General features: G+C 41.8%; 1 protein-coding gene across 1 annotated transcript in view; it reads right to left on the reverse strand.

The window, feature by feature from the left end:
* The window catches only part of LOC124612805 (protein HBS1), a 194,621-nt gene that overhangs the window by 21,621 nt on the left and 153,409 nt on the right, over positions 1 to 19,591 (reverse strand). The window contains exons 6-11 of the mRNA XM_047141222.1: positions 13,845 to 13,995; positions 11,166 to 11,408; positions 10,728 to 10,957; positions 10,285 to 10,518; positions 9,842 to 10,015; positions 7,798 to 7,997 (exon numbers count right to left, since the gene is read on the reverse strand). Coding sequence (XP_046997178.1) covers positions 7,798 to 7,997; positions 9,842 to 10,015; positions 10,285 to 10,518; positions 10,728 to 10,957; positions 11,166 to 11,408; positions 13,845 to 13,995 — 1,232 coding nt within the window. The remainder of the gene's footprint in view (positions 1 to 7,797; positions 7,998 to 9,841; positions 10,016 to 10,284; positions 10,519 to 10,727; positions 10,958 to 11,165; positions 11,409 to 13,844; positions 13,996 to 19,591) is intronic.

The following is a 19,591-nucleotide window of genomic DNA, read 5'->3' on the forward strand; positions in this document are numbered from 1 at the left end:
TTTGTTATACGCAATATGTTACACTTGCTAATACTGAGAGATAACTGCCACTCATTACACCATGCATTTATTTTTTGCAAATCCTCATTGATTTGTTCACAACTTTCATGCGATACTACTTTCCTGTAAACTACAGCATCATCGGGAAACAGTCTAATGCCGCTGCCAATACCATCAACCAGACCATTTATGTAAATCATACAAAGCAGTGGACCTATTGTGCTGCCCTGGGGCACACCTGATGTTACGTTTGGTTCTGTTGAAGTCTCCCCATTCAGGACGGCATACCGCTCTCTGTCTGTTAGAAAACTTTTTATCCAACCGCATATGTCATTGGATAGACTGTAAACGCGTACTTTAAGGAGCAAGCGGCAGTGCGGAACTGAGTTGAACACCTATCGAAAGTCAAGGAATATGGCATCAACCTGGGAGTTGGTATCTAAAGCCTGTTGTATATCATGCACAAAGTGGGCCAGCTGTGTCTCGATCGACCGCTGTTTCCTAAACCCGTGCTAGTTTCTGCAGATGAGCTTCTCAGAGTCTAGAAAGTTCATTATGTCTGAACACAAAATATGTTCCAGGATTCTACAACAAATCGACGTCAGGGAAATTAACCGGTAATCATGTGCATCCAATTTTCTACCCTTTTTATAGATTGCTCTGACCTGGGCCTTCTTCCAGTCCTGTGGAACTTTCCGCTGTTCCAATGATCTCTGATAGATGATGGATAAGAATGGTGCTATATTTGTAGCATAGTCAACATAAAATCTTACAGGGATACCATCTGGGCCAGATGCCTTCCTGGTGTCTGAGGATCTTAACTGTTTTACAATCCTAGATACACAAAACACTATGCCAGCCATCCCTGCATTTGTTCGATAACTAAAAGGGGGAATGGTGTTGCAGTCCTCCACCGTAAATGAATTTTTGAAAGCTAGGTTTACAATTTCGGCCTTCTGTTTATTAACATCCATTACATTACCCATACTGTCAGCAAGAGAAGGTATTGAATTATCTGTAGCGTTCATAGATTTTATGTACAACCAAAATTTTTTGGGGTTATTTTTAGAATCTGCAGATAAAATATTGCTTTCAAATTCATTAAAAGAATCTCTCATTCACCTTTTGACAGCTGCTTTCATTTCACATAATTTCTGTTTGTCAACAAGGCAGTGACTACGTTTAAAACGACTGTGCAAAATTCTCTACTTTCTCAGCACCTTCCTAATATGTTTGTTGAACCAAGGTGGATCCTTTCTCTCCTCTATATTTATGCTAGGCAAGCTACAATGACATTATGGTCACTAATATCTTCTTCTAGATTAACTTCCTCAAAAAGATCAGGTCTGTTTGTCACTAAGATATCTTATATGTTCCCATCTCGAGTTGGTTTTCTAACCAATTGCTCAAGTTTGTATGTTGAGAGTGCTCCTAGAATAACTTCTTCACACGAGTCTTTGCTTCTGCCCCCTGTGATAAACGTGTAATTTTCCCAGCCAATGGACGTTAGATTAAAGTCTCCACCTATAACTAATGGATAATTGGGATATTTATTTCCTATGTACTCAAGACTTTCCCTGAAATATTCTGCGATGTTTGTTGCGGATGCTGGTGCTCTATAAAAACATCCCAATACAATGGTCACTCCTTGTCTGACTGACAGCTTTATCCAGACTATTTCACAGTCCAACCCAGTATCGATCTCAACTGCGTTGAAACAGCTTTTAACTACAATTAACACCACCTCCCATAGCATCAGTCCTATCCTTCCTAAACATTGTCCAATTCCAGTTCAAAATTTCACTGCTATTTATGTCTGGTTTCAACCAGCTTTTGGTACCTAATACAATATTGGAATTACTACTGTTTACTTCAGAGAGTAACTTGGGGATCTCGCTACAGACACTTCAACAATTTACTAAGATGAGATTTAGCATATTTAAATCCTTTGGAATGACCTGTTTAGGCGAACTAATAATTTTTACAGTTGGCACACCACATCAGTGTCATGAACTGGTAATTTTTCAGGCCAACAGTTTGTTTCCCATGGGGAGGAACCTAATCTAAAAAAAACCCATGTGCATGCTACCCATGTAGCTGCTTCCTGTGTGTAGTGCACCCCTGATCTATCGAGAGGTGTCATACAACCTTCTACCCCATAGTGTAGGTTGAGGAATCTACAACAAATTTCATCACAGAGTCGACGTAGCCTCTGATTTAGATTCTACATTCGACTCCAAACCAGAGGACCCCGGTCCACCCTGACTAAAATGCTGCAAATCATCAGCTTACCTTCCACTCCTTGAGAGATTGAGACTGCCTTCACCAATGTAGGCAACCATCAAAAGGACCCAAGGATTTCCTCAGAACCCAGACAACTGGCATCATTGGTGCCGACATGTGCAACAATCTGTAGCTGGCTGCACCACACAAGCTTGATAGCTGCCAGAAGAGCCTCTTCCGCATCCCAGACAAGGCCCTCCGGCAAGCACACTGAGTGACCGGTGGACTTCTCCCTCACCCTAGCCGCTATGTTCCTGAGGAGCTCCATGACCCGCATAACATTGGAGCTGCCAGGAACTAACAAACCCCTATCCCCACTTGCCTGTCTGGACCTTGCTGGAGGAGGGGCCACTATGCTGCTGGCAGAAGGTGCATTCTGATCTGGCTCAGTCCCCCCCCCCCCCCACCCCCCCCCCCCACCTCCCTCAGCATGAGATAGCACACTGGGCCAGCCGGCTCAGCAGAGGCTGCGCCAGGCACCCCATCCCCACCACACCTCAACGTAGCACTCTGGAGCCTGTTGACTGTGGCCAACAAAGCTTCCAGCTGTGTTTGGACTGTGGTCAACTTCTCCTGCATCCACATACAATGGACACAGTACCTATCCATCTACCTAATATGTGACTTACTATAAGAAACTTTGGGAAATCTAATGCCACACAAGGTTAACAGCTACACTCTAGTTGGCAGAAAGGACACTCAACAATGAAAAACAATAAAAATGTATGGTAGAAGCTAGGTTGACCACAGCATTCATCAGCAAAAGAGACACGCACATCTTTCATACACACAAACAAGCACACCTCTTGCACACATGACCACCAATTCCAGCGCCTCTAACCAGAGATTGAGGAGTTGGCATTCATGTATGCATGACGTGTGCTTGCTTGTGAGTATGAACAGTGTGTGTTTCACTTTTGCTGATGAAGGCTGTGGGCAAAAGCTTTATGCAAGTGCCTTAATTGTGCCTATCTGCAACGTAAAGTGTCTTCTTTACGGTAAGTACCAATCTGTCTTTTCCTACATTGCTGACATCCTTTAATTTGGTGTCTCCTCAGTGCTCTATCTATTATAATTAAAACTTTTCTAATGTACAGCATGCAAGTTTTCAAATTAAAGCTGTACTCCTTCCCCTGTTTTGCTGATTATGCATCTCTAGTGCCCTCTGCATTAACAAGGGTTATATTTGTTTCCCAATAACACAGTTTGGAGATGTACCAATTCGGGCTGCAGGTTTATCTGTACCTGAAATGGCATGAGCTCTATCAATCAATGTCTTAATAACACATAAAGTCTACACTGGGCAGTGACAGCTAGTAGCCTGCAAATAAAAAATTGTATGAGTGGGCCAGGATGGAATTTTCGCCCTGCAGCAGAGTGTGTGCTGATATGAAAGTTCCTGACAGTTTAAAACTGTGTGTCAGACCAAGACTCCAACTTAGGACCTTTGCCTTTTGCACACGTGCTCTCCCAGCTGAATAACCAAACCATGACTCATGACCTGTCCTCACAGCCTTACTTTCACCAGTATCTTGCCTCCTACCTCCAGACTTCACAAAGTTCTCCTATGAAACTAATACTCCTGGAGAGAGGATACTGCAGAGAGATAGCTTAGCCATTGCCTGGGGGATGTTTCCAGAATGAAATTTTCACCTGCAGTGAATCCATCCCTAGGCTGTGGCTATGCCATGTCTCTGTAATATCCTTTCTTCCAGGAGTGCTAGCCTTGTAAGTTTAACAGGACAACTTATGTGAAGTTTGGAATGTTGGAGACGAGGTACTGGCAGGCGTAAATCTGTGAGGACAGGCCGTGAGTTGTGCATGGGTAGCTCAGTCAGTAGGACACATGCCTACAAAAGCTAAAGGCCCTGAGCTTGAGTCTTGTTCTGGCACACAGTTTTAATCTGCCACGAAGTTTCGTAAGAGTGGGCTTTTGATACACTAAATGTTCAAGTGTATCATTATTCTTGTGTTGCATTAAAGACTCTAAAAGGAGCAAAAAAGTCTTTTTTTATCTCAATAGGAAATTTTATGTTATGACACATCAAGTTAAGATATTGTAGAAACCTACAGAGACTCTCCTGACTCAAGGGCCAAACTATAAATGTCATCAATAAATCTCAAAACACTATGTGCTATATCCTGGGGCTCAGAGCCCCCCCCCCTCCCCCCCCCCCCCCCGCCCCGGAAACCCAGGAAACCCAGCCAGGTCTGCCAGGTTGCCTAACTGGCAGATATCAACAATAGGTAAATAACAACATGTTTATGGGTTAGCTTTACTAAGTCCCTGCACTATTTTCCTATGCCAATCAAAAGTCCAAAACTCAGTGAGACATGTAAATTTACACACAGCTAGTATTTAGAAGGCTGCACAGGTCCATGCTAGTTTGTTCTGGTTGTGGAGCCAGTTTCAGTTACACTCCACCACTGCGAGTTCCTCTGAGTGCAGCAAGCAGCCAAGCCTTGGTCACTGGAAAAATGTTGATTGGCCATCCAGCTCTCACCATCGACAAATATTTGTTTGGGACTTTGCACCTAAGTGATCATTTAACTCTACTAGTTGTCAAAGTGGTCACATCCCTCTTGGATTGGAATTGGTGTTAAAATAATCATTTGACTCTACTGTTTGAACCCTGTGTCTATGTGATAATTAATGGATTTATATAATTTCCATTAGACTCTTTACACTAGTTACATTATATGCATGGTGACTTTAATAAATGTTTTGATTTTAATGAGACTGTCATTTGTAGTTATATAGTCAGCTCTAGAGAAACTGTAAGTTTAAGGCATGCAATGCAGTACTCATCGACTGCCATCATTTATCTACGGGTTTTCAAACTGCCCTTTCAAGTGCCCCTCCTCAGAGGCCTCCATAAAAAGGTCTCATTGTCAAGTACAAATATGTACATAAGTATTTTGTGTGATGTCTGAATCTTCTGTTGTTCTGCATCTCTTGCACTGTAGTCACCTTTTTGAGGTTATCAGGTACTGTGCCTCCTCAGTTAATCGAAAACCACACACGCAAACTATCACTCACATTGTTTGTTTGTGTAAAATCACAAAAAAATACATATGTAAATACTGCACTTGGCAATGAGAATGAGTTCTCCAAACACTTTTTCTGAGCATGAAAAAAATATGTAACTGGTGCTGTGTTTAAACTAAATGCATCTGAGCAACATAAAGTAAATGACGGTGTCAACTAGTGTTATAAGTGGCCAAACGCCAAAATGTGCTAAAAATGGTTCGAGAAAGGTGTCATGATGATCACAACAATCACGGGAAAATTGTACATATGTTGACACAAAACCGGGAGCAAATTAGCATTGTGGTCATAGGAAATTTGATTGGGATGATAAAAAATATCATAAAAGGCAAGAAAATGATAATTCTGAGAACATAAAAGCGGGGTTATACCATACAGCAGAGGATGTGCATGAACAGCACTGTTTTGTTAGCTAAACCTGTTGTCAAAGGGATGTAATGACTTCATCATAGAAGTTTTGTGATAAGTTGGATAATACTAAAACTGGTTAATAAGTCCAAACATTTTGGGTGGAATAATGAAAGTCTGCTGATAAAACATCAAACGTGTGTATGTGATATGGACACTTGCCTACAATGTGATTAAGAACAGATGACAAGTATTTGGTCAAATAATAGGTGGGCACCCCAAAATTGCTAACAGTAGGTTGTATAGGAATGCATTTTTGGTAAACTATATTGTCTCAATCTATTAAACACCTTTCCTTTTAGAGGACAAGCTATCAAACATCTAAAAGTTTTCCTTACTATATGGGTAGTGGAGCCCTTGTCAGTCCTATGATATTTCAAATAAATGTAACTTTCTCTAAGAATTACCATGGTAAAAGTATCCTTGTACTTAGCATACTATCACATTATATCAAGCCTTACTCACAGTTAAGGAGAGCTGTCTTTTTCATAGGTGAAATATTACACTTTTGCATACTGCTTCTCAGCAGCACTGGGAAAGACTTCTGACAAAATCTCTCTGCCTCATTTGTGGTAAGTGGATGGAGTTGACAAAACCAATTAACTGTGATGGAACATGAGTAGCAACAAAATTAGGTCAGTTGAAACTTGCAGTCTTGTCTCATTGTAGACTTGTTGTCGAGCCAGATAGACTTAGGTCATGTCACAGACTGAGGTCATGTCACACCATCCATCCGACAAGACAAAACACTGTCTATCTACAAAAATTCTAAACCTTACAGTTTTCTTATATTGGTATCTGTTAATGTAAACGTGATTGAGTAGGTATGAGACATAGTTCTATCTGTTATTTGCAAGAACAGAAGTCAAAGACAGCTACTTCCCAAATGTGGGGGTGTACACCAATGGTAGTGACAGTTAGCAGTCCCAACAAAGTTAAGAAAATCTTATTGCCATTTTTAAATGTTTATGATATGTATCCCTAGGAATACAGTCCAATTCACATTGAATAAAATGAATTCTGTTGTTTTACATTTGACATTATTCACAACAATATAATAATAAAGTGCAAAGTCATGAGTAACACTGTTGCCTCTCCAACTTAATAAAAATACCAGTGAGCCCAATAACCTCTCTCTTCTCTCACATAAATTGCACGACCTTCAGATATACTGCACCATTTCCTCTCTAAATAGTTGCTTGATGTGCACTCAAGACTTTCTCAGTTGAAGATTATAAACAATACTTTTGGAAAACTGCTAGATGTCTGTAAATTGCTGTCACAATATTACAGTACAGAGGCTTCCATCCATTATAAGATGGAAACTCACAAAAGAACACTTTGTTTCTCTATTTAAGCTACTGGTGACAAATGCATGGCCAACTCACAAGATTTAGCGTAGAACAAAACCACATGACACTAAAAACTTAATATTGACTAGTTATACAAGTTAAAACTTTATAATTAAAGTCCATTACTTAGTTTAAAAAACTGAACTATAATGAATGAATGAATGAATAAATAATGTACTCACAATCTGCAGCACATGTATTACAGAAGAAGTGTATGGTCTGAATTATCAGTAGGTTGTTCCAAGAGCCATTTGTCACGAAGGCTTGCCCTTCCAATATCAGATAGGCCCTCCTTGTAATCAACATTTTTCTCATAGTTCAACAAACTTGAAAAATCGGTGTGACATTGAAGAGACAAGTTTTCTCTGTGGAAGTTGCTTGGAGCAGCCTACTGACTTCCAGTGAAAGCACATGCACTCAAGTAACACGTGTACTGCACCTTTTCCAGCTGCCCATGTAAATATGGTCAGAAACTTCTGCAATGAAATATTATAGCTGCACATTATGAACATCTGTCAGTTTTCCAACTTTTTATGGAACAACCTGTAATGTGTTGCACAGAGTCAAAAAGATTTTTCTGTGAGCACCATAGTAGCTGTCTTTCAGTTCTGTTGTATAGATGTTCAGACAAATCTTTTACAAGTGTATTCATAACAATAGTGCCTAAACATAACAAACTACTTTGGAAAGATATTTACTACTTACAGAGCAGCCTTTGGTAATGGGGACTTTGATATTGAAAACAACTATTCGAGCTTCAAATCTCGATGTGACTGGAACAACATTAACCAGATCAGACAGTATATCACCAATAGACACATTTTGCATCTCTACTCCCTGAAGAGTGACACTGACATTGTCCCCAGCATAAGCAGTCTGTACAGCAGCATCATCAATTGTCAATGCTGAAACCAAATGAATAACAAACATAACTGAAAAAGAAAATATTTACTTTAATCAAGTTAGACATATAATTTGTATTACAGTTTACAAAATAAGCCTTTGTGAGCAAATTTTTCAGTGGGGCTTACATAATAACATATCTGTACATGATAATGCGTTTTTAAAAGTCTGTCTCCTAGCTGTTACATTCTCATTACTTCCTGTTACAGGAAAAAAAAACAGCCAGTATTATAGTATAATGGATGAAAATGTCATAAAATGTAAATGCTAGTGCAATTATTCATTAAAAGGGTACATGCAAATTTGGAACACGATAGTTTACTCATAACACAGAGCTCAATGAAGCCAAAGCTGACAGTGAAGAAAGCAGAGGTATTTTCACTTAGTAACTGAGTGTACATTGTCTGTGTATAAATCTGGAGCACATTTCTCATAACATTGCTATAAACAGTAAATTTTAATTAACCTGTAACAACAACATATGCAGATGATTACAGTGTATGTCAAGTACATAGTTTGTTCTGTGTTTGTATCATAATTGACATGAATGTTGATGATGATGATGATGATGATTTCCTCATCACTCAAATACATAGTGGTTTTAAAAATAAAAATGACTGAAGCACTGTGCCAATAGTTTTTTGTATATTATCTTAACAGCTTACAGAGCCAGTGCCTCCTTCTTCTGGCAGCAGGGTTGAAGGGAAAGGAAGAGATATGAAGGAAAAGGACTAGTGAGGTTTAGGAAAAGATTTACAGTTCCGAAAAGTCACTCACTTATCAGATAGGGTGAAAAGGAATATTGAACACCAAGTTCAATGTTGCTGTACTGTGTATTAAGCTGGGGACATAGAAACGATGGAGAGGCTTCGTCCCACCATAGCCCTCAGTGGCTCACAACCACACAACACGTCATAGCAGTCCAAACACCCACCGCCACCCGACACCGAACCCAGGGTTATTGTGCAGTTCAGCCCCCAGTGGACCCCCCCCCCTCCCCCCCTCCCACCTAGAAACATCTCATACCAGATGACTGTAACCACAAATGTTTGCGTGGTAGAGTAATTATGGTGTACGCATACATGGAGACAGTGTTTGCGCAGCAATCACCGACATAGTGTAACTGAGGTGGAATAGGGGGAACCAGCCTGCAATCACTGAGGTAAATGGAAACTGCCTTAAAAACCACCCACAGGCTGGCTGACACATCGGACCTCGACACTAATCTGCCGCTCAGGAAGCAGCACATTAGACCACGCAGCTAGCTGGGCAGGCAAGTTCAATATTACTGGCACACTAATGAAAATCCTTCTCATCTCATCCAGTAAGTCTCCCCTGACCCAGTGTTCTGAACTCTACCCCTTTTTCTAACCCTCACTAGTTCTTTTCCTTCAGTCCTCTTCATTCCCCTTCAACCCTTCTGCCAGAAGAAGGACCCACTGACTTCAAAAGCCTGCAAACTGTAATTTGTTTTAGATGTGTTTTCTCCTGCTGCTGCTTGGTGAGTAGATTTTTTATCTAGCAAATTACCTTGTATTTTCAACAACTGACTTTTGTTGACAAATACCTTAAATAGAAACATTTAATGAGAAGCTGTAACGTATATTGTTAACATAGTATTGATGGTGTATCAGCGTTTGAATGATGTATTTTACATAAATCTTTAAAGGAACACCAGGGTCAATATCACTATCTCACTACAGAAAATGAACTTTCAGTATGAAACCCACCAAATTAATTCACGTGGTTTTCAAATTTACTGCTGAAAGTGTGCTCATCAAAGATGGAAAGACTCTTACTGCACACTAATTAGACCATACCAAGGAATGAATTTTGAATATCATACCTTTTACTTGTGCAGCTTCATTATGAGGCAGCACTAAAAGTTTATCGCCAACTTGAACCACTCCTGTTTCCACTTTTCCTGACACACAAAAACCGGAGCCAGTACCTTTGAATATGTCATTAACAGAGAGCCTGAATGGTTTTGTAATAGGGCGTTCTGGAGGTTTGAATTTATCTGTAAAGGTGATAAAATCTAATATTGTTCATCAATTAGAATATTAAACCAAAGCAAAAACACAATAATGAATCCAAACCTGAGATTTTTTTCTGTTTGTCTTGTGGCTAAACAACAAAAACAGTTCCTTAATATATAAAATTAAGTATTTTGTTACACTGCCTGATTTTCACATGAAATGAAAATAAATGTCATAAAATATATAACTAAACTCTATAGTTGTGTTTTCAGGATAAAGGATTAAAGCAAAGCAAAATTAATTCACATACCTATAACTTCCACTAGACATGGTCCGTTATACCATTTGTTTAGCTTTTCCTCTTTTGGTTTAGTAACGAGATTTTCACCTGTCAGACCACTGCAGGGGACAAATGTTACATCTGATTCACGAAAACCAGCTTGCCGGAGGAATGATCCAAGCTTTCCGGTGATTTCCTGGAATCTCTCCTGTGACCATTCCACAGTATCCAATTTGTTAACTACAACACAAAGCTGAGAAACTCCTGAGAAAAAGAGAACATTTTGATACACCGTTGGAGTTGTTTTACTTTTGTATTTTTTAATTGACTGTTAAGAAACTAATAAGCCACAAAAACAAAACCAACAATAAAATTAACGATAATTTTCCTTTAAAAATAGGAAAGAACTATTATGCAGATAATAAGTATGAACCACAGTAACAGAAGACCCATAATTAATCACAAATAATCACCTAAGGAGCGAACTAGTAGTGCATGTTCTCTTGTTTGACCTCCACTTTCAAATCCCGTCTCAAATTCTCCCCTTGTTGCATCAACCACTAACAAGGCAACATCCGCTTGTGTAGCACCAGTAATCATATTTGGTATGAAGTCCTTATGTCCAGGGGCATCTAAAAGAGTGATGACCCTGTTTGGTGTCTCAAATTTAGACTGTCCAACATCCATTGTTATACCTCGAGATCTATTAAATGAGAAAAAATGAAAACACAAAATACATAGTTGGCACGAATTTCATCTTACTTGTTGAAACTTTACACTTAAACATGATGACATTTGTTGTAGGAGTACCGTTTCACAAAACTAAAATTACATCTTCAGTTTTCAAGTAAAAAAAAAAAAAAAAAAAATTAATATTTTTTTAAAGACAGGAAGTGAAACTGACTATGTACCTTTCTTCACCTGTTTCATCTAATATCCAGGCATACAAAAATGATTGTTTTCCAATTTTCTTGGTCTCCTGTTCGTATTTGTGCATAGTTTTCTTATTCACTTGACCAAGGGAATAGAGCAGATGTCCCATAAGTGTGCTCTTTCCAGCATCAACATGACCAATCACAACCATATGCAGCTGTTCCTTGCTTTTTCCACGGTCCTGCTGATACTGAGCTACAACATCAAGTTTTGCTCGAATCCTAAATGCAAGAATAAATTGAACAGTGGATTACCTACAAAATTAATTAATCAGAAGAAATGCTACCACATTTCATGTGAAAAGACAGGGAAAAGGAGGAGATCAGAGGAAGGAATAAGTGAATGAGATGTAGAGGACAGTTCTAAATTGAAAAGGGTGACTGCTATTGAAGGCAAGCAGTTTGTGTTGAGAGGGATATGGGTGAAGGAGGAAAGAAGGCAGAGAGGAAGGAAGAATGGGTCTTGTGAGCAGGACGAAGTGGATATTTTGTGCTGGAAGAGGAACAGAGGTAGGAGAGGATATTGGAAGTTAGGAGAGAGTGGGAAGAAGGGGAAGTAGAGGATGAAGTAGAATTAGAATCAAAGGGGAAGATAAGGATCATAAAAGGTAGCCTGAGATTTAACATATATTGAGGTTTAGGTCATTAGAGAAAAAGCACTGGCTCAAATGGACAAGGTGAGGAAGAAAGTTGGCTGCAGCCTTGTTGAGAGAATCGCGCTCTCATTTGCCCAAATTTATTAATGAAAGCTAATAATTAGATGGCCAGATGGAGATTTGGTCCCCATTTCTCTTAAGTGAAACTCTTTTTGTCTTAGCTATTGTGCTATACCAACTTGCTTGGAGGTTTGAGGAGAAAAGCAGATGGGTGGAGATGGGGGTAAGGGGTCAGAATGACTAGAGGGTAGTGTAGAAAGAGGTAGTGAAGATGGAGAGTGTGGTCTGAGCAAACCCCTTATACTATACCTAAGAGTGATCAGTTGTACTTCATGTTACTTGTATTTTTAAATCTATTATTAAGTTTCTGCCTTTTTTTTATCAGTCAGACATTTTTATGGAATATATTGAGAGATATGCAACTCCTCGGGTGAAATTCAATAAATATTTCTACGAAGTGAATAATCATAAACAAAGAAAAGATTGCAACTGATCACAACATGTATGTTTGAAAAAAACTGCGACAACATGGAGGAGTAATCAGAAATAAACAAAATTTAGAGAACATATAGTGGGACAAAGAAATCTTTAATGTACAAAAAACTATATAGAAAATTAGTACTGTTGTTACTTTGTAGGAGCTGAAATTGTGCGCTCATGTGTCTCTTTTCCTTTTTTTCTTTTTTTTTTTTTTTTTTTTTTTGAAAACACAATGTTTATGTAGCATAAATTACTCAATTCTGTATCAAGTGTCAATAAAGTGAGGAGGAGGAGGAGGACTGAGCGGGAGGGGGGGGGGGGGGGATGAATTTGAGGAATGATGATTATTGGTGATGTGCTATGCAGATGAACACACGGCACAGCCTGTTCAATGCGCAGTCTATGTGTAGAGGCAGTCAACACAGCACTCTAAACAATTTATGAAGCAGTAGTTCATCAATTACTTTAATTAGGATACTCTTGTCCTACTCATTCATTAGGTATTATCAAGGTTGACATCACATACTTTGTACCTAATAATCAAACGGATAATTTCAATAGAAACCACAATTACAAAAAGTGATTGAAAACCATGCACAGATATAAAGTAGTTCAATTACCTAAGATTAAAAATTTTCAGTAATAAATTTCAATGTAATTGTTTTTAATTTTACAGAAATAGACAATTTTTAATACAATTTGTATTAAAATTTCATTATTTTAATGTAAAATTAAAATACCATAACATCATCTGCTGATTTTCCTCGTGTTTTTAGTTGGTGGTTCTTTGGACAAAAATTATTAAAAATGTGATTACAGATAAATAATTTATTTCTTAGTTAAATCCAGTCTTCAGAATTCAGTTGCCCAAAAATTAATTTTTTGAGGTAGACTGCAACATGGCACAAAAAAATAATAAAAAATAAAATAATAAAAAATAAATAAAAAATTTCAAGATATGTAAATTACTTTCATTTTTGACATCACTATTCTTGGAGCAAAATAATAAAATAGAGAACATAAAGAAAAAAAACAATGAAATGCATTTTTATAATGTAACATTGCTGATTTTTTAAATACACATTCGTGACATCGCTGCTGTAAAGATTAGATGGAAATCGGATCACTTTATATTTGATAATGCCATGTGGGTACTGTGAGACCCATTCTTCAGTTGGGCCTAACAGAGACCGATACTTTACTGACATATACTGAAATGCGTGCCAAGAATGTTATGAGCTGTCACCATGATTGGGAACAGTAATTAAAACAAAACTTGAATGTGCTAAAGTACAATGCTGAGATAGTGTTACTTTGTATCTTCTGATTCATTGTTATATATGATGACTCTTCTTAAAAAAATTATAACGAAATACTGTCAATTTGTGAGAAAATTTTAAGCATGCAATAGAACAAATACAATATAACAATGTAAAAATAAAAGAATGAAACTCTTTATACATGAAAGAACTATTCATACCATCAAACTAATACAAAAACATTACAAAGCAATTATGCATACCTTGTAGTCTTGTTTACATCCTTTACTGCTTGATTTTTTATGTCTGCAGTGTCTTCACGGTCACCATTCTGTTGTGGTAAAGCTTCAGGCTCAGGGGACTGAGATTGAGAGATACCACCACCAGTATCTGCATTCAGTCTCACGCTGTTTTCTACCAACACAAAAAAATATTTGCATAATTCATGAAATTATAGGCAACAAAAGCAAAAAAGAAGTTTACAAATAGCGTAATTAATATTAAAAATTAAGCAACACACTGATTTCTCTCTCTATTGGTGTAGTGTTCCCGACATTAGAAATAATTTATTATTCTCAGCTCTAGGTGTTTACATTCTTGGAGTCACTGAAATTCTATAAATATTCTGTTCCCATAGTTTTGCATGATGTACTGAGTGAGGTGGGGCAATGGTTAACACAATGGACTTGCATTCAGGAAGATGAGGGTTCAAACCTGTATACTTCCATCCAGATTTAGGTTTTCCATGATTTACATAAATCGTTACATGCCAATGCCAGGATTGTTCCTTTGGAAGGGCACAGCTGAATTTCCTCCCCATCCTTGACATAATCTGAGCTAGTGCTCCATCTCTAAGGAGCTCGACATTGACAGGACATTACCCAATTTTCCTTCCTTTGTTTTTGGATGATGTGGATTGGTGGCTCAGTGAGCAAGTGCTAGACTACAATCTAAAGGCCCGATGCTTTATCCCTAGTCAGTCCAATGTTTTTTTGTCATTTACCACTTCTTCCAACTCTAGCACTGGTTGCTTAATGTGAAGATACTAAGTCTCACAATGGTTTCAAGTCCATGTTAATATGTAGGTTCCCCTATAACTAGCTGGGTAAGTTTGATCAAAAGTTAGAACATATTTAGGGCATACCACCCTCTAAACAGGGCCACACCTAGTAAAACATTGCCGAGTTTAAGTTATCCAATAGTTTTAAAAGCTGTACCATATAAAGGTGTTATTTAAATTTAGGTAACAAAAGGAAAAAAAATGTAATTCCCATTACATAAACTAAGATCCACCCCCAGATAATACAACAGAATTAAAACATTGAAAAAAGATTATGCAGACCAATTAAAAAAATATTAAATATCTAATACTGCTTTTTTCCTGATGAATTGCCTGTTGAACTTCTTGGTGAATTGATCAACAGTAGTCTTCCAACAAATTGGTATTCATATGACCCTGATACTATCTTCCTATCCTTTTGACATCTTAAAGAAAGTACTCACTGTTGTAACTGCGACCTGAACGGTCGCAGGGTTGACGTGATGGAAAGCGTGGCGGGGCCCACGGAGCGTCCCGCAAACGACAACACAAATGGGAGAGGGCAGACATGACCAACGCAGGACCCAAATGAAGAACAATAAGATCGAAACAACAGAACCACACGAAAACCACCTCCATTCATACACAAAACAATAAAGTAAAGACGCTGTCTAAGGCAAGGCGATAAGTCTAGAGACGCACACAAGATTAGACTAGCTGGCTGAGCAAGAGGCAGGCGCTTAAATATATGATCAGGAGCACCACTATTGGCCGCTACGACCACGTGTTCCACTGTTGCGCCCTCACACTATACGTGGGCCAGGAGGCGTGCGCCGCCGCGGCTTATGGCGCTATGGTGCAGAGACCTCGAGGGGTCTTCGACCATGCCATCTGGCGCGGATTCAAAATCTGCGGCACACGGTACCAGATCCCTCCCCCCTGCAACTAGCGCGTAGGAGCGGAAACACCCCGGACGGTACCAAGGTGGGCGGCAGTGGGAAGAAGAGCTGGAGGAGGTGGGGAGGAAGGGATGCCCGAGGTATCCATGAGGGCCGACCCAGAGTCCAGGGTGGGGGAGGGAGCTGCCGATCCACCCGGGGGCAAGGAGGGCCAGCGGCAGGCCCGCGGGGAGATGGCAGCCGGGTGCAGGAACGGAGAATTGAGGGCCATGTCTGCACCCAAAGGAGGTAGGGGAGGAGGCAACGGTGGCCTGAGTCCCGCGGGGGCACACAGGCAGAGCTGATTATGATGGCAGCGCTCCAACCCTTTCGACGTCTGCACCGACATCACACGCCGCCCATGGGTCATGCTAACCGTGGCGGGCGTCCAACCCGCCTTGCGCCTGTATTTGCGGGCCCACACGGGAGTGCCGGGGGCATACCATAGCGAGGGCCAGGAGTGGGGGCAGGAGGGGGATGGCATCTGCAAATGGAGTAGGGTCCGCGGCTGTCGCCCATGAAGGAGCTCTGCTGGACTGCGTCCGTCAATTGGCGTAGTGTGATAGGTGCTCAAAAACAGGGTGAGGGCTGAAATGGTTGGAGATGTGTCGACTGTCTTTGTCAACTGTTGTCTTAAAAGTGCGGACAAGCCTCTCTGCCACACAATTGGACGAAGGGTGGAAAGGGGGCTATGGATATGTTTGATACCGTTGGCCTGACAGGTGTCATGGAAGGAGGACGCCGTGAATTGGGGACCATTATTGGAGACCAACATGTGTGGCAGGCCCTCAATGGCGATAACCTGGGCCAGAGTCATCAGTGTAGCCTCTGTGGTGGTGGTGGATGCCATGTGGATGACAGATGGGTATTTGGAGTAGGCATCAATGATGAGTAACAACATGAAGCCCAAAAACAGGCCCGCAAAATCGATATGGATGTGGTCCCAGGGCTGGCGAGGCACAGGCCAGGGTGCAAATGACTGAGGGAGGCTTACCTGTTGACGCGCACACACAGTGCACCCACTGACCAGGCGGTCAATATTGCCATCGATGCCGGGCCAATACACGTGCCGGTGAGCCAAAACTTTCATATGGAACATACCCCAGTGCCTGTGGTGTAACAAACTGAGTACTCAAAGCCACAAATCCGGAGGGATGACCACCCGATGGGAATCCGACTCTGTGGCCAACAGAAGGACATCATCAACCACGGAGAGCCTGTAGGACAGGTGGCGCCAGAGGCTGAAATCGGACTGCATCCAACGAGTTAACATAGGAGGGCCACCTGTGGACCACATAGTAGAGAACCTGCTGCAAGATAGGGTTGCAACAGATAGCCGCGGCAATGTGAGCAGCCATAAGAGGCAGACCGTCCAGCGCAACCCGGCAGGTGTAATCAATGTGAAAGCAGACGACCTCCTCTTGATCAAAGGCAGGATCAGGGCCTGCTGGGAGACGTGACAAAGCATTCACGTTAGCATGGTGGGCGGTGGGCTTATACCAGATGGTGTAAGCATAATTACGTAAAAACAACGCCCAGCGTTGGAGATGTGAGCTGTCCGTTCTGGCAGGTGAGAGTGGGATTTAAAAAGCGTAACCATGGGTTTATGGTCTGTCAGGAGGGTGAACTTTGCCCCAAAGAGATAGGTGTGAAATTTTTGGACTACAAACACGATCGCCAGGGCCTCCTTTTCAATCTGGAAGTAGTTCCGTTGTGCTGGGGCCAACGTGTTAGATGCATAAGCGATTAGTTGTTTGGAGCCATCGGCATCCTGATGCACCAGGACGGCCCCAATGCCATATGCCAACGCATCAGCCGCCACAACCAAGTGGTGGTCTGGAGAGAAGGGAGCAAGGCAATGGGCGGACTTCAGCATCGCCTTTAAATGGAGAAAATCCTGGTCACAGGCAGGAGTCCAATCAAAAGGTATCCCTATGCTATGCAAGTGATTGAGAAGATGAGCAACAGAGGCAGCCTGGGGCAAGAACTTTAAGTAGTAAGGAACCTTGCCCAGAAACACCTGCAGTTCAGGTAAGTCCTTGGGACGAGGAAGGGCCTCAATGGCCACATTACGACCTGAAGGGTGAATGCCATCTTTGCTAAGCCAGTGGCCTTAGTATTCCACTTCTGATTGGAAAAAACAACACTTGTCCAGCCGACAGCGTAAACCAGCAGATTGCAGAGCGTGAAATAAAGTGCTGAGGTTTTCCAAATGTTCCTGGCGGGAACGTCCGGTGGCCAAGATGTCATCCAGATAATTCACACAGGCAGGGATAGGCTGTGTAAGATGCTCCAGGAACCACTGGAAAATGGCCGGTGCCAAAGACACGCCAAAGGGAAGGCGCTTGTATTTATACAATCCGAAAGGCATGTTGATAACCATGGAGTTGTGAGATTCGGCATCCAAGGATAACTGGTGGTATGCCTCAGCCAGGTCGATCTTTGAGAAATACCCTCCCCCGGCAAGCTTGGCGAGAAGATCTTTCTGTTGGGGAATGGGGTAAGTGTCAATGAGGGACTGAGCATTGACTGTAGTGCCAAAGACCCCACACAGCCGAAGGGACCCAATGGGTTTCCATATGACCACCAATGGCACCGCCCAGGCACTGTAAGTCACGGGCTCCAGAATGCCAGCGGCCTGGAGCTGATCAAGTTCCTGCTTGACCGCTGGCTGTGAGGCCACCGGAAGGGGTCGGGCCTGGAAAAAGCGAGGCTGTGCATCTGGTCATAAGGTGATGTGCGCCTGAAAACTGGAAGCACATCCAAGATCTGTTGCAAACAACAACGCAAAAGTGGAGCACAGATCGTCCAAGTCCTGAAAAGGAACAGCCGTGGAAACAGCCTTAGCTTTGTTGCAAATTGAAAAGCCGAACAGTTGAAATGCATCCAGGCCAAAAATATTCGAAGCCGACGGATGGTCAACGACAAAGAGGGTAAGGTGCCAGGGAACACGCTTGTACGTCGCCTGGATGACGAACTGCTTATGAAGGGGAATGGAACCATCTCCACAGGTGACCAAATGGCGAGAGGGAGGTGACAACTCAGGAGAGTCCAGCCAGGTATATGTCGCCATATTAATGAGGGAGATGGTAGCCCCAGTGTCGACCTGAAAACTGACATTCTCAGTGAAAAGGCGGAGCATGAGGAAAAGTTTCCGCACTGGCGGGTCATGCTGTAGGATGACCGACTGCAGAGCACGGACTGTATCTTGAGGCCCTGGAGGGGCAGGACTGGAGCAAGTTGAGCGACTACGACAAACCTATCAGATGTGGCCCTCCTTGTTACACAGCATGCATGTTTCCCAATGGTGGGGAAAATCAGCTCGAGAATGTGCAGTAAAGCACTGTGGATAAGATGGAAGTGGGCCGTGTCACCGGCGATGAGGGGCGACCAGAGGTGCCAATACCACAGAGACGTCGGACAAAAAGGAGTCCCAACGGCGCTGGCCTCTGTCGGCCGGGCCACGTCGATGTCGGGAGGGCAGAACCCACCGTGACGCCTCAATCACCGCCACCTGTGGCTGCACCATAAGATGCTTGTAAATCGCCTGAGCAATTTCAAAGGAGAATCTCTTCCAAGGAGGGGTTGTCGAGTTTCAACGCCGCAGTACGGACCTCAGGATCGGGAGCCAGCGGAACCACAACATCTCAGATCAGGGAGTCCGCATACGAAGCCTTACACTGCCGATTGGTGCACATAAAATCACATCAATGGCTGAGACCCTGCACGTCCATGACCCAGGAATGATACGATTGACCAGGCTGTTTATGGTACCGGTGGAACTCCAACCGAGAGGCGACTACATGGTAGCGTTACAAATAATAGTTTGTCAGCAAAAGGCAGATCTCCTGGAGAGAGCCACAGGATCGGACAACGGAGCCAACTTGCGGAGAAGAAAGAACTTGTCTGAGGCGGCCCAAGACAAAAACAACAACCACTGCAAGGAGTCGTCTGTAACTTGAAAAGCCATGAAATGCTGTTTCAGTCGATGTAAGTATGTCTCCCAGTCTTCTTCAGCATCATTAAATGGTGG

This window comes from Schistocerca americana, chromosome 4 (genome assembly GCF_021461395.2).
Source record: "Schistocerca americana isolate TAMUIC-IGC-003095 chromosome 4, iqSchAmer2.1, whole genome shotgun sequence".
NCBI lineage: Eukaryota > Metazoa > Arthropoda > Insecta > Orthoptera > Acrididae > Schistocerca > Schistocerca americana.